Source organism: Mycteria americana, chromosome 5, assembly GCF_035582795.1.
Source record: "Mycteria americana isolate JAX WOST 10 ecotype Jacksonville Zoo and Gardens chromosome 5, USCA_MyAme_1.0, whole genome shotgun sequence".
Taxonomy (NCBI): Eukaryota; Metazoa; Chordata; class Aves; order Ciconiiformes; family Ciconiidae; genus Mycteria; species Mycteria americana.
This window is the reverse complement of record NC_134369.1, coordinates 13581908-13595764: the sequence shown is the minus strand read 5'-3', so window position 1 is coordinate 13595764 and position 13857 is coordinate 13581908. Positions and strand designations below refer to the sequence as shown.

At 39.3% G+C, this 13857-nt stretch overlaps 1 protein-coding gene across 1 annotated transcript in view; it reads right to left on the bottom strand.

Annotated features, from left to right (window-relative positions):
• Positions 1–224: 224 nt before the first annotated feature.
• The window catches only part of TRIM66 (tripartite motif containing 66), a 53133-nt gene continuing 39500 nt past the window's right edge, over positions 225–13857 (bottom strand). Inside the window, exons 11-20 of the mRNA XM_075501445.1 lie at positions 12185–12457; positions 11750–11978; positions 8630–8690; positions 7717–7891; positions 6630–6937; positions 4986–5109; positions 2852–2926; positions 1558–1710; positions 738–956; positions 225–395 (exon numbers count right to left, since the gene is read on the bottom strand). Coding sequence (XP_075357560.1) covers positions 336–395; positions 738–956; positions 1558–1710; positions 2852–2926; positions 4986–5109; positions 6630–6937; positions 7717–7891; positions 8630–8690; positions 11750–11978; positions 12185–12457 — 1677 coding nt within the window. The 3' untranslated portion in view covers positions 225–335. The remainder of the gene's footprint in view (positions 396–737; positions 957–1557; positions 1711–2851; positions 2927–4985; positions 5110–6629; positions 6938–7716; positions 7892–8629; positions 8691–11749; positions 11979–12184; positions 12458–13857) is intronic.

The window sequence follows — 13857 nt, the reverse complement described above, 5'->3', positions numbered from 1 at the left end:
GAAATATCATGTTGAACAGATTATAAAATGGTACTGCAGTATTAGATATTATTAGCATGTTACTTTTATTATTAATCATCATTACCTATCACCAAAACATTAGTACTTCAGTGTAAACACTGCAAAACATATATATGATTTAACAGATTGAATATTGACAGATTCAAACACTTTGGATCTGTTGTCTATCCACAAGATCTAGAAATAAGGCATATGGTCAGCAGATTAGGAGAGTTTAAATAAACAGCCCGAGTGCTTTGCTTTCCTCCCACACACCTTAACTCTGTCAGTTATGCTGCTGGATTCCTCGTAGCAAATCTCATATCTTGAGGAGGTCATACCTGAGGAAGGCTGTTAGCTGGCTGAAACATCATTCTTTTAGTTTTTTCACTTTCCTGTGTACAAAGGAAACAAACAGTGAATAGCTAGAGGGCTTAGTCTTTTTAAAAATCTTGACAGAGTTTTCTGCTAGGAAGATAACTGTGTAGCCTGAGAGACTTCATTTGTTCATGCTCACACGTTTATACACAACTGACACTTTATTCCACTCAGAGGATCTTGACATAAAATTATAGAACTGATCACATCTCTGTGATAGAAGCTTGACAGTTTTCCTACACAGCCCTGTCAAAACTTCCCATCAGTAGCTGTAAACTGATAGGGTGGCCACTTAGTGGGGTGGCCACTTAGCAGGGTGGCCACTTAGCGATCAAATGCTTTTGCTTTTGCAATCTTACAGCGTGGCGCCGTCTCCTTTTAGGCTGAATGCACTCCTGTCCATATGATGGCCACTGAAAATCTTGGGGTGGCATTTTGCTATTCTGACTCTCCACTTCTTCAGAATCAGAGTCTTCTTGTTGCATTAAAGGAAAATGCCTGTCTGGATAAATCTCCTTCAGTTTGCCCTCAAAGAATACATCTAGGCATCGTCCAGCCTCAGCAACCTCTGAATCAGGCTGTAAGAGAATAAATAACCATTCAGTGTTACCGTACACAGAAATCATCAAGGATCAAAACCAAATTACTACCTTACCCTAATGTCTCACCTTGGTTCTGTCTCCTACATCTCCATTAGTCTCCTGCCCACTTTCTACAGCCCATTAGTCCCTCTGCATTTACATTGTAAGTAAATACCAGATGCTGCTATTAAGGAACATGTTTCTGCACCTCTAAGAAAAAGAGATGTGCAGTGAACTAGAAAGAATAGCAGTCATCATTGCTTAGGAATTTCTATGCACCTGAATTTTCCCTAGCTATTTTGCTGGCTATGACTGGCTGCTTACAGCAAACTCAGCATCATTCCAAAAAGTTGTCTGCTAAGATGTCCCTCTTTAATTTTAGATCCATATGTATCTCAAGTTCTCAGGTCCATATATATCTCCATTTCTGTCATTAAAAAAAATTTATATCATTTCCAAAGAGTAAAACTGATTAATACTTCTGTTTATCCCAATCCCATATCTGATGTCAATGGAACCAATAGTTGCACCACTATGACAGCTTGAAAGAGCAACCCTCTGGTTTGTATTCCCCCACCCATGCATATTAGAAACCTACATAATTGAACTTTGCACAGTTCCAAAACATGAGACGCACGTCAGTCACAAGTTCCTCAGGTGCAGAATAGTGGGACTTATCCTTTTTTTGCAGCTTTTTTCGTATGATTGACAAATCCATTGGCCTTTTGATGATCTGATAATAATGCCGAGCCTGCAATAAGAATAAAACGCAGGTATGTAACCTTTTTAATGAAAACATTTCCCCTCCGGTGACTTCTATGCAAGTTTGGACAGAAGTCACTGCAGAGGATTCCGTGCATCAAGGAAAAGAGCTCTAGTCTTTTGGTGCCTACACTTGCACATCATCTTCCTGGGTGCTTTTTGGTCTGATTAAAAACATATTTGCTTGCAAAATTGATCTTGAAAATAGCACACTTCAGTGACTACTCTGCTATTTGCACTTTCTAACGTTTATCCCCAGATATAAATGTCATCATTTAACCATAATAAATAATATAGGTAACATTGACAATTAGCTAACATTTCCCCTAAGCAGTTATAAAAATAATGTGCTGAGATACTGGCAGCTGATACTGCGGGAAGTAGTCTGCCAAGAGTGACTAAAAATATACTACTATGCACTCTTTTTAAAGTTCAACAAAAGTCTTTTTCAATGGGCACCAGCTACCAGGATATCCCACTCCCTAAATCTTGCTGGGTCAAAACCTCCTTGTTAGGTAATGTGTTCCATAGTTCATTGCAAGCTTTATTAGGTGGAATGTTTTTTATATTGTTATTTGGACTAGTCCTTCACATACAACCTTTTTTTCTCCTCTCATTTTCCTCCTCCAACTTGTTTCACGCTATTGTTACAATAGCGTGAATCTACATCTTCCTTAAAATAGCCATTAATATTGCAAATGTTGAGTACATGGATGAAACAGCAGTCTCTACATCTTCCCCTGAACAGTCACCTTTGTGCAAAACACCAGAAAAGAGGGAGTCCAGGGTTATTTCTAAAGCAGACCTCTCTTATGGCAGTGCAACATTCTCCATGTATGCAGCAAGTCAACTTTCTTAATCACTGGAACTCCTCATATACCTTTAGTATGCTACCAGCATCTTAAATTGGCACCCAAACCTGGCCTGAGAATATTGGCCAGCATTTACCTGCCTCTGACCTGGCACCTTCAAAAGCACGTGCAAGAGTGAAACACCTACCCTTCCCCAGGAAGCAATACTGTTCGGAAAAAAAGCTGATTAATATCTTTCAGGAAAACAAAGGAGAAAGTCAAGAGGTGTGCCAGAGTATTCTCTGGATTCCCTCTGACCCATGCGTGTGCAGTACTTACCAGGGGGCTGACGGGTTCATGGAATGGGAGGCTCATACTACTGCAGAACAGGGAAAGCACCAGCTTTTCACACTTCTGTAGAAGCCAAATTTGAAATACATTTTAATTCAAAACAAGTGAGTTTCATTCTTGTCCTTAGTTAATCAATCATACTAGCAACAAGGGGAGTTTTCATGTAGTCTGTGCATTTCTGATGCAAAATTACACACTTCACTCTAACCTGGGGGACATTTTGCCTCATAGCATTTTTATAGTTTTGACAGTGAGGATAGTCAAGAAATGCAAGAAAAGAAACATTACGTAAAATTTTTTGTATGCATGTATCTTTCCTGGAAACTCTTGGGAATTCATCGCTATCACTATTTCCTTTCTGCACTCCAGATCTGTTCCTTGGCTCTTGACTAAAAGAACAGCAGCAACGGTGTGGAAACAGTTAAATGGAAAACGTTTCACACTGTTCATATCCATTCATACAAATGGATGTAAGTTATGTAGTTGGTTGTACTGTATGAAAAAAGTTCCATTTAATCGTCATTAACTTGTAAAATACTTATACTAGTCTTTGGCTTTTTCACTGATGCAAAAAAATGCACTACAAAAATATTAGAAGCCATGTTTGCTCACCAACAATGGCATTTCTAATCAACTCCATTTTCTAAATAGAACCTCACTAATCAAGACCCAGATCCCAACTATTTCTGGCCAGATGTACCCAATCCAATAGAAACAGGCATCACATCAATGTCAAGAAGTTATGTCAAGCTCTCCCCTGTACTCAGCACTGGTGAGGCCGCACCTCAAATACTGTTTTGGGCCCCTCACTACAAGAGAGACATTGAGGTGTTGGAGCATGTCCAGAGAAGGGCAACGAAGCTGGTGAAGGGTCTGGAGCACAAGTCTGATGAGGAGCGGCTGAGGGAACTGGGGTTGTTTAGCCTGGAGAAAAGGAGGCTGAGGGGAGACCTTATCACTCTCTACAACTGCCTGAAAGGAGGTTGTAGAGAGGTGGGGGTCGGTCTCTTCTCCCAGGTAACAAGTGGTAGGACGAGAGGAAATGGCCTCAAGTTGCGCCAGGGGAGGTTTAGACTGGATATGAGGAAATTTTACTTCACCAGAAGGGTTATCAAGCATTGGAACAGGCTGCCCAGGGAAGTGGTTGAGTCGCCATCCCTGGAGGTATTTAAAAGACGTTTGGATGAGGTGCTTAGGGACATGGTATAGTGGTGGTCTTGGCAGTGTTAGGTTTACGGTTGGACTCGATGATGTTAAAGGTCTTTTCCAACCTATACGATTCTGTGATTCTGTGACAGAGTAGCTCCAGTATGGAAACATCATGGATGAATTTGAGCAGGGCTGTGGCTATGCTCATAGGCCTTGCCAAGGGGCCCCAGTGCTCTAAGAACCATTGCTGTTGGCTTTATGTATGGTGCCCAGACTAGACCAGTGCCTTATTCTAGGCTTCATTTGTGCAGGGCCAGCTCAGCATCTGCACTCAGTTGTGTGGACTTAGGCTCCCTGTCCAGCTGTCACCAGTATACACAGGACGTTTATTTGGAACTTGTGGCTTCCGAGTACCAAGTGGACTTTAAGAAAGGCATTTTTTCATGGGAGGTTTGGTAGGGGAAACTGGTAATGGGGATATAAAGAGATAAGCTTTCATCTATGCTGAGTTAACAATGCCTAAATATTATCTTCAAGAGGATTAATGGTACATATGAAGACCATATGATGATTTCAATCCAACTGAAAGTCAAAAAGTGTCTAGATCACAAAAATGTCATTGCAACTGGCCTAAGTAGATGTTTGAGAAGCTGCCAAGTCTTAAAGGAAAAAGATTCAGTGGCAGAAAGCCAGGCAAAGTTGACTCAGGGAAGCTTGCTCTGCTGTTGAGTGTGACTTCCCTGTTCAAAGGAGAAAGGAATTCCAGATCTGCCTGTTTCATCTTTCCGTAACATCACTCATTTTAAAATTGAACAGCAATGTCTAGATAGACATGCTTTTGTTGTATTTACTACTCTATGAAATATTCAAGTAGCAACCAAGTCAAAACAGTCATCTTTCCAATGAAGAGGCAAAGCCTCATGCTGAGATCATATTACCTTTTCTAAATAGTACAATATATAGTTATTCCCACCTTCTGGTCATAGTCGTCAAGGCCATATTGTGCATTATAGCTGTGGCTGTAGCGTGTGTTTTCACAGTCATATTCTACCTCTGGCTTCACTGGATTACGGCAAAGTGTGCACACCCATTCTCCCCTGCAAAACAAGAAACCAAAAACTTGTGTCAAATTTTGTCAGCAACCTTGACAAATAACAAACCTCAGGAATCACTGTATTTGGAAGCAAGTCTCATCCTTAACTAGTATTACAATTCTTCAAGAGATTTGAATCTAATTAGAAGTGTAATAATTTCAGATTCTACTCATTGCACTTTTTCTTTCACAGAGAAAAAGAAAAAGACAAAATAGTAAGTGTTTGAAATCATGTACCAGCAGTGTGTGCAGCTGCATTAATGCAAGTGCTGTTTTTAAAACAATATATTAAGGAAAAATAGCCAACAGTTGGGTCATAAGACAAAACCAGGTCTGTTTGATAATTGATATATTTATTATCAAGTGATATGATAATTAACATATTAATCTAAGAAATCAACATTATCAGGAAAGGTCATAACATGTGCTAGTACACAGGTTCCCAAAACAAATACACATAATTCTGCGTGGGCATAAGTGTCCTTCCTAGCAGATCCATTTTCAGAAACCTCTTGAACAATTTCATGAATGTGCATGCAGTGATGCAACTTCTGCAACATCAGGGCCTGAATAACTGTAGATGAATGCATATTAAAGAACTATGAATACAGAACTTTAGTTAAGGGAATTAATTTACTCCATTAGAATTTAACTTTGCCTAGGAAGTTTATTTTAAAAGGAAGACTTGGTTTTCACATTGTTTTGAAACTAGAGGTTTAATAATGACTTAGCTATTAGAGAAAAGAGTGAAAAGCCAAGAGAGAGAAATATCTGCTTTTTGAACAGAAAGAACAAACCAGAATCTCCAAATTAGTATTTCACAACGTATTTTTCTCAGCTGAGACAGTTATTTGGGCTTGACACAAATGAAGTAGCCTCTGGTCCCACCTGGTAATGATTTGTAACAGAATTCAGAATTATACACCACCAGTAATGCACATTATTGAGCCTCAATTTTAAAGTTTGGTATGTGGACGTGTACCTAATTCTGGCTCTTTGTTGCATACAATTCATCTGTGACAAGTTGCTAGGGAATGTATGTCTTAGGGAAACCAATGTCCTAAACATTTCCACAAAAGCCCCAATAAGCCTAAATTTCCCATAAAACTGGCTAGAAAACTGAACAGGAACTCACTGATTGCCCTTTCCTTGTGCTAGTCACTGTTCTTGCAGAGAAGAGCTGACGTCTACGCCACAGAAGTTACATAAGAGTTAGGATTTTATTTTTCTCCAGTACTTCGTAAGAACGTTTTTTAAAGCTCAGGTCTGCCACCTCCTTTGTTGTACTGGCCACCTAACTGCAGAAAGGGCATACATGGCCAGAAACAGTTCTTGTTAACAGTTCAGCTAGTTCCTAGTGTGTAAGACAATTCTTCCCTTTGCAAGAAAAGTAACAAAAAAGGCAAGTGAGAGATGCAGTCCTTGCCCTCGTGTAAGGTTGACACATATACCCCTGAGGATATATTCTGCCCCAAGGCAGTGAGCAGAAACTGAGCACATTAGCGAAGCGTCATACATACTCACACTGGAAAGCTGAGCAGGGCTGGAACATGGCAGGAGAGATGGAAGACCTTGGGGCAGTGATCACAGCACAACAGTTCTCCTCCATTAAGACACACAGCACAGAAATCCTCGTTTTCAATTGGATTGCCTTCCTGAGTAACTGGAGACTTTTTCATGATGGAGATGCCATTGCTGAGCTTCTGGTCAACAGATTGAGTATCTACAGGAGGAGATTGTGTCTGTCCTGCAGCCTGGGATATGAGAAATTTTCTGTCCTCTGAGTTCTCCTCTTTGGATTTCAGTCTTTCAGGTGGACTATCTTTATTTATCTTGAAGGAAGAAAAATCTGGGATCACACAATCATAATTTTCATATGTAAGCATATAACAGCAATAGTTATCTGCAGACAAAATGGTTTCTCTGCAGTGAACTCTACTGGAGAGGGCACTGGGTTTCAGCAGGCCCAGGCTCAGCTCAATGGCTGCCATTGGCCATCCAGGTCACCTTGGTCAAGTCATTTCCTCCACATACCACAATGTAATAGCACTGTGAGAGAGCTGTACAGATTTCATACCACAGATGATAGAAACAGGATACTTTACAATCTTATTTGCAAATTTTACAGTAAACAGCTCAAAAAAAAAAAAAAAGTCTAGTTTTTTGTTCCAACCAGAAATTCCCATTTCCTTCTGTGGAAAGAAGTTCACACTCAAGACTCTAACGAAGCAATAGAATACAAAGCTTTTAAAAATCTATTACACTGTGATTTCTGGAATCGGTTCCTATCACTCAAATATACATTTGGGTCAGTTTTAAGCTATTTATCCTATATTTGTAACTAGACAGACAAGCCAGGTTGTTTGCTAGAATACAAAAACACTACAGCTATCCAATCCCAGAGACAGACTTCTCAGGAATCGAAGTATCACAGAGCTACACAGCAAACTAAAAGCTGCATTCTCTATTACTTCAACCCATCACAGAAGTGTCCGAGGGTGAAATGAATTAACAGACCTGTTTAGTATATAACAGCTTTCAGAAACTGTGGGTACAAGCCAGTGGGATAAAGGGGAGAAAGTAGGTAAAGCCTCAAGTAAATTCCACTCACCTTTATAGCCATACTTGAAGACTGGGTCCCACATTCAATTATCAGGAGAAAATTGCCCTCCTGCTCATTGTCCTGTGGCTGGAGCTTAAACACCGGGAGCTCCCCTGCTTCTGATGTACATATTTTCAGACGTTCCAGTCGCACATAGGGGATCTTCTGCTCCTTAGGGCCAGCTCTACAATCAAAATGACACATGGTTAAATTCAGCCATATTCCACAAAATTCTCCTCCCTACTCAGTTTCCACATTTTTCACACACTGTTGTTTGTGCTCCTTTTCCTTTGTCACTGTGACTCTGCTGGCTAAACACTGAAAATCTGGACGTTTTTTCACATGCCAATTCTTTAAGAAATGTGAATGCAATCACTTTAAATTAATCATATGTGTAAATGCATCACTAACTTCCGTGCTAAGACTTTGGCCTGCTCCACATATTTTTGTTTTAATTATTCCAATTTAAGTCATGCTTGATACTTTTCAGTGTGGCTGGCTTCAAGCAAGAACACAGCACATCATCAACTTCACTTTAAAATATTATCACAGCAGTAGCTGAAAACAAAATTTTATAAAATTGTTGTGATAATGTTAATCCTGTCCCCAATATATTTTTTAAGTTTAATTGGGGCTAAACAGTTTCTAATTGCTCAAGTGAGATAAGTTTGCAAATATTTATTCATTCTGGAAAATTACACAGAATAACAGAAATACATGAACTCACCACTTCAATTTTGTTGAAAACAACAAAATTGTTGTTTCCAAGTTTAAGAGAATACTTTACAACTTTCATAATTATTATCTATAAGGAATCTTGCATTCTTTTTAAGTTCTCCATTATCATTAAGTATGACAAATTTTCTAAATACATGCATAAAATTTTATGGCCAGTGCTTTTGTATAAAAAAAAGACTCTTACCTGACATTCTGATTGCTTTTCATATCCATTTCAAAATGTTCCTTTTCACAGTTATTGGAATCTGGAACAGAAGATAAGAAAATGAATAAAATATTTATAATATCAGAGTCAGATTAGGGTAGAAAGTACTTCAATATTCATGTACTTCTGACTGGTGTTTAATATGATATCATAAGTGAATTATGGAATCATTTCATCTATATGTGTAGAAAATGCGTCTGCTATTTTCTATTCTGGGATTCAGTCTTTGTCTTTCTCTTTGCTTTTAACCACTGCTTCTGTACTGAATATAGGGAGCCTTTCCAAAATATTTTGTTGAAATGGTTACAATCCCAGGGAATTATATATGTACACAGCCATGCCACATTCATCCATATACATGGAACAACGCAAGTAATCCTCTTTGCTATACAGCCTTCACTTGAGAAAAACAGACCTACTGAGGTCTGAACCCCTGAGGCTCAGGAAGTCTCTGCAGTCTCCTGCTCCATGCTAAGAAGCTTCTGGATAATTCCAGTTACTTGAAAACAGGAAGGAAATTGTGTGTCCCATATCTGCCACTAAGGGACGAAAGCTACACTGTATGATTCCTTTCTATCCTCCAACGTACGTAACTCATAAACGTATGAATGCAAAACTATCTGTTATATAAGCATGCAAGTAACCGTAGCTCTTGACTGATACTAAACACAAGAGTAACAAAACTTTGGAGAGACGGGATGGGGTAGAGATGTATGCCTCAGTGGATGCCCTCATAAATACCAATCCACTGACAAATTTCATAGTAACTCCTCCTTTTCTTAGGAATTAGTTTGACATAGACAGTACTAACAAGAAAACAAACCAAATATCATGGCTATCTAGAGATAAGTGTTATTAACTCCTCAAGTGTTATTCACTTGTGATTGTTGCTCAGGTGAAGGGTGGTAGTCATGGCTCTGGACAGAATTACTAAAGGGTGACTGCACACTGAGCTGAAGGAGCACCTCTCGTTGCACGCTGTCAAACCAGAGGATGTTCCAGCGGTGCTGGGTTCCTAATATTAATCAACATTTCCATCAGCAACTTGGCTCATGAAATAATAGTACCTATAAAATTTGAGGAAAACACCAGACTAGAGGGGTTACAAACACTGTGGAGAATGTTTACAATTTAAAAATGATCTTAATACATCTGAGAAAAAAAGTATCCTAAATCAGTAAGACTTAATTGAGATAACTGTAGGTATTATGCTTACAAAGGATCAGATTAATGTAATCACAAAGGAAAATAATGACTAGGGAACTGTTCTGTAAAAGGAACTAAGGGTTAATGTGGACCATTCACATAATGTCACATAATTACGAGTCAACCACATAATGCTGCTGCTGCAAAAAAGGCGAATGCCATCCTGCAGTGTATTACCAGCAGTGAGGAATGTAAAACACAAGAAGTTGATACCCTGGCTGTGCATGGCACCCCAGAGGCCTCGGCTGCAGCACTGCGTTTGGCTATGGGCAGCACTCCTTAATTGCAGAGAACCCAGAATAGCGCAGCAGGAATGAGGTGGTTTTTAAAAAAAAAATCATAACCCTGATGCATGGGGAGAGACTGAAAGCATCAAATTTGTTTAGTCTAGGAAAGAGAAGGGGAGGGGAGGGTGTTTTTGCAAGCCATGATAAGAAGAAAAGTGGCTGTAAGAGGGAAAATGATGAAATGATGTACAATTTTTACCACATCCCTTGGGGCTGGGATAAGAAGTATTTTGTTGTAAATTAAGGTGAAATGTTTAGATTTGATATTAGAAAAGGATGAGTCATTGGAGATATATACAAGAAGCAGTGGGGTTTGGCAGCACAGCACTGCTGAAGCCAGTAAGTCCTACTGAGAGCCACTAGCAAAGATAACATTGCCTTTGCAACAGAGTTAATCTCTCTCACTGGTGCACACTGCATACGGCGACTGTACCTCCTCAATGCATGCCTTTAAACAGTGACAGCAGGATCGGAATTGCTCGCTCCTGGTCCTTCCTTGTGAAAAGGGAGCAGCATTGAATTCAACGCTCTAGTCTTTCCATCCTCTTGCACAACAGGACCTGTGCTTTGCACAGAGCAAATCTGTAGCATCTGTTATAGATAGTGAGACTCTGTATGTTGGGGCTGCTTTATGTGTGTAGTGTCACATGACTCAAACCAGATACTACAAAGCTGCTCCTCTCAGACACACTTAAGCCTGACTGAGGCACAGCTTTTTAAGGGTGCGCCTGATTCTTAACAACTCGCACAAATGATTGTGGCATAATTGTCACAGTTAGGCATAGTACATATAAGAGAAGACAAATACATTTCCTTGGCTCACTGAGCTAGGCCTCTTTTGTACTAATTAGAATTCTCTGAATAAAAATACAGCACAGAGATAGAAATATTAACTCAACTTTTACAGAGAAAAGCAGCCAAATATTGGCATAAGTCACAGGATAACAGCTTGATCCTGCAATCCCTTGCTTGCATGAATAGTCCCATTGACTTTTAGAGTTTGCAGGAATGAGGCTTTACAGTGTAGCACAAGGATGCTGGCAATTTGCCCATGAAAAGAGTTAAGTAAGGTCTAATTCTCCATTAAGGCTGAAGAAATAGGCCTTGGCTGAAGCGAATGTTCCACAGTAGACAGAGCCAAGCAAATGCACATACTGTGCAATATATTAACCTAACAAAAATTTGCTGCGCTACTGATGTGAAGGACTTAGCAGAAGGCACATTACATTTCGGAAGTAATTTTTTTTTTAATTGAATTTGGACTCTTCAAACCAGCTCTTCAATAGTCATAACTGCAGGTCTCATTAACAGGAGTGCTTCTAAGAGAACTAATACTCCAGGTACTTCACACAGACACACTCATTTCTGGTTCATAGATGAAGGATGTTACAAATTCAAGGCATATCATTTCCATGTTTTTCCTCCACAAATGAGATCAAACACACTTTTCCATTGGATTAAGTACTCTGATAATATTTGAAGCTTGCTGGAAAAGCACATTTATATGTAAGTACATTAATAAGCATACTGCTTTGCAATGTTTGCAATACGCAGTGCTAAGAAAGAAAGACCAAAAACCTAAATGAAATAATGAAAAGCCTGGTACCTTCTTTGCTTCTAAGTTGTCTCATTCTGGCATTCACAGACAGGAAAGAAGTGTTGCTGAGCAGTTCAGAAGGAGAAGTGAAATGTTGAGATTTCTTGATTGAAAGATTAATAGGTTCTTCCAGCACTTTTTGCATAGAAAGAGTTAATTCATTAACTACATCTTGCCCAGCAGTAGCCAAGCTGTTTTCTAGAGGATGATCTACAGTATTGAAGTCTTCGTTTTCCAGCTTCAGGGGAGGGGGGGAAAAAAAAACACCACAAATTTTATTACTAGTTTTCTTTCTTTCCATCTTAATAATTTGTAATCAGTCTTCAAATACCACAATAGGAAAACTTTACCTACTGAAATAGCTGCCTTTGACTGACTAACAATAACATGTGCTATCAATGAAAGTGGATTCCCTTTCAGTAGAGGAGTTTGAGCAATTCCTACCTTGCACTTAGTGCTGCCCTGGAGTGCATCACCTGGTGCGAGGCCAGGGGTGGCCCCAGGGCCCAGGTCACTTGGAGCTCTGCCCAACGCCAGGCTGTAGCTGGGCACTGACTCTGGTGGAGTATCACAGTCACAAAGGGCATTCGGGGATGGGCCAAGTGTTACAGCGGCTGCACCTTGCATCTGTGGATCAGCCGAGCTAGATAACCTTGTTGAAGGTAATTCCATTTCTAACCCGTTTGAAAAGCCCACAATGCTTAAGGATGCCGAACGCTGGGAAAAGAAAAAAGAAAAAAACCCAATATGTTAATAAGCTTTTCAGCAGCAAAATGCTACTGTTCTTTCTATAATGGATGAGATACTCTGTTTCAGCTATACGTAATCAACTAGTGGTGTCACAAGGGCTTGAAAGTATCTATTCTAATCTTATACCATCTCCAAAAGCTTTAGAGTTTCCACCATTAAAACTGAAAGCTGGAAAAGGAGACACCTAGGTTACTCTTCTGTGATTTACAAAAAATGTCTTCCTTTGATCAGTCCGAGGCATCCTGATTTTTAACTCCCTACAATGAATGGGAAAGCTAAGCATGTAGAACAGGGACATGGTTTAGTGGTGGACTTGGCAGTGCTAGGTTAACAGTTGGACTTGATGATCTTAAAGGTCTTTTCCAACCTAAACGATTCTATGATTCTGTGATTCTAAATCAATCCTTGATATAAACCCTACTAGCTTCCATTAAGTTATTCCAGAAGAAATAAGATTCAGATCAGAAATGTTATCATTTTATTCAAAAATCATCAGATCACTTTATTCAGAAAGAAGATTCAGAAGAAATAAGACTCAGATCTGACACAAGTGGATGAAACTATTGTTACTGTTAATGATGCTGAAAACTTTATGCTAGTTAGTGAGTCTGTCCCATTAAACCTAAGGCACTTGCCCTTTAAATATCCTAGTGTAAATCCAGAAACATCCTATATGTACTAATGAGGAAAGGATGTACACATCTAGTTTCCAAAGAAAGGGAATATTTACCAAAATCTCTGAAATAGTTTTAGCAACATGCATTTTCTACTGTCTCATGATTTGTCACTGTCAAAACTACAGAAATACTGTTATGCAAAACAAAGCAAATCCACCCATCTAGGTGACTTCCTTAAGCTGCCTTACATCCAGGAATGCGTGACTGTACTGAAATCAGGACTCTGCTAGCATCCATATGAAGCAAATATAAGCAGTCTTAAGAAGTATGCAGATCTGTGTCATTTGAATATGTAATTTTCAATTTATTTCATCATAGTTCATTGGTGTTTCACCCTTGGTAATTGACTGAATAAATCCTTTTCATTTGACTACAATACAGTAAGTAGCACTCATTGTAATATAAATCAAGACAAAAGAAATGTGTTGATTGCATCTGAATTAGAGTTTAATTTCGTTGTTGTACTTATTTTTCTGCCTGTGACCTAAAAAGTGAATCTGAGACAGGGCCCATTTCCTAGATTTAATTAGTATTTTTCTCACCTGTTACTCCATTTTGGATTTTGATACCTTTGTCCATCTTAATCCAACAGTGGTAGACAGTAGCCTAGACTGGGCTGTCAGCTGTGCCTGTGTAAATCCTACATAATGCCAAAGAAGTCAGTCCTGAATTCCTCTGCTTGCAATGCAT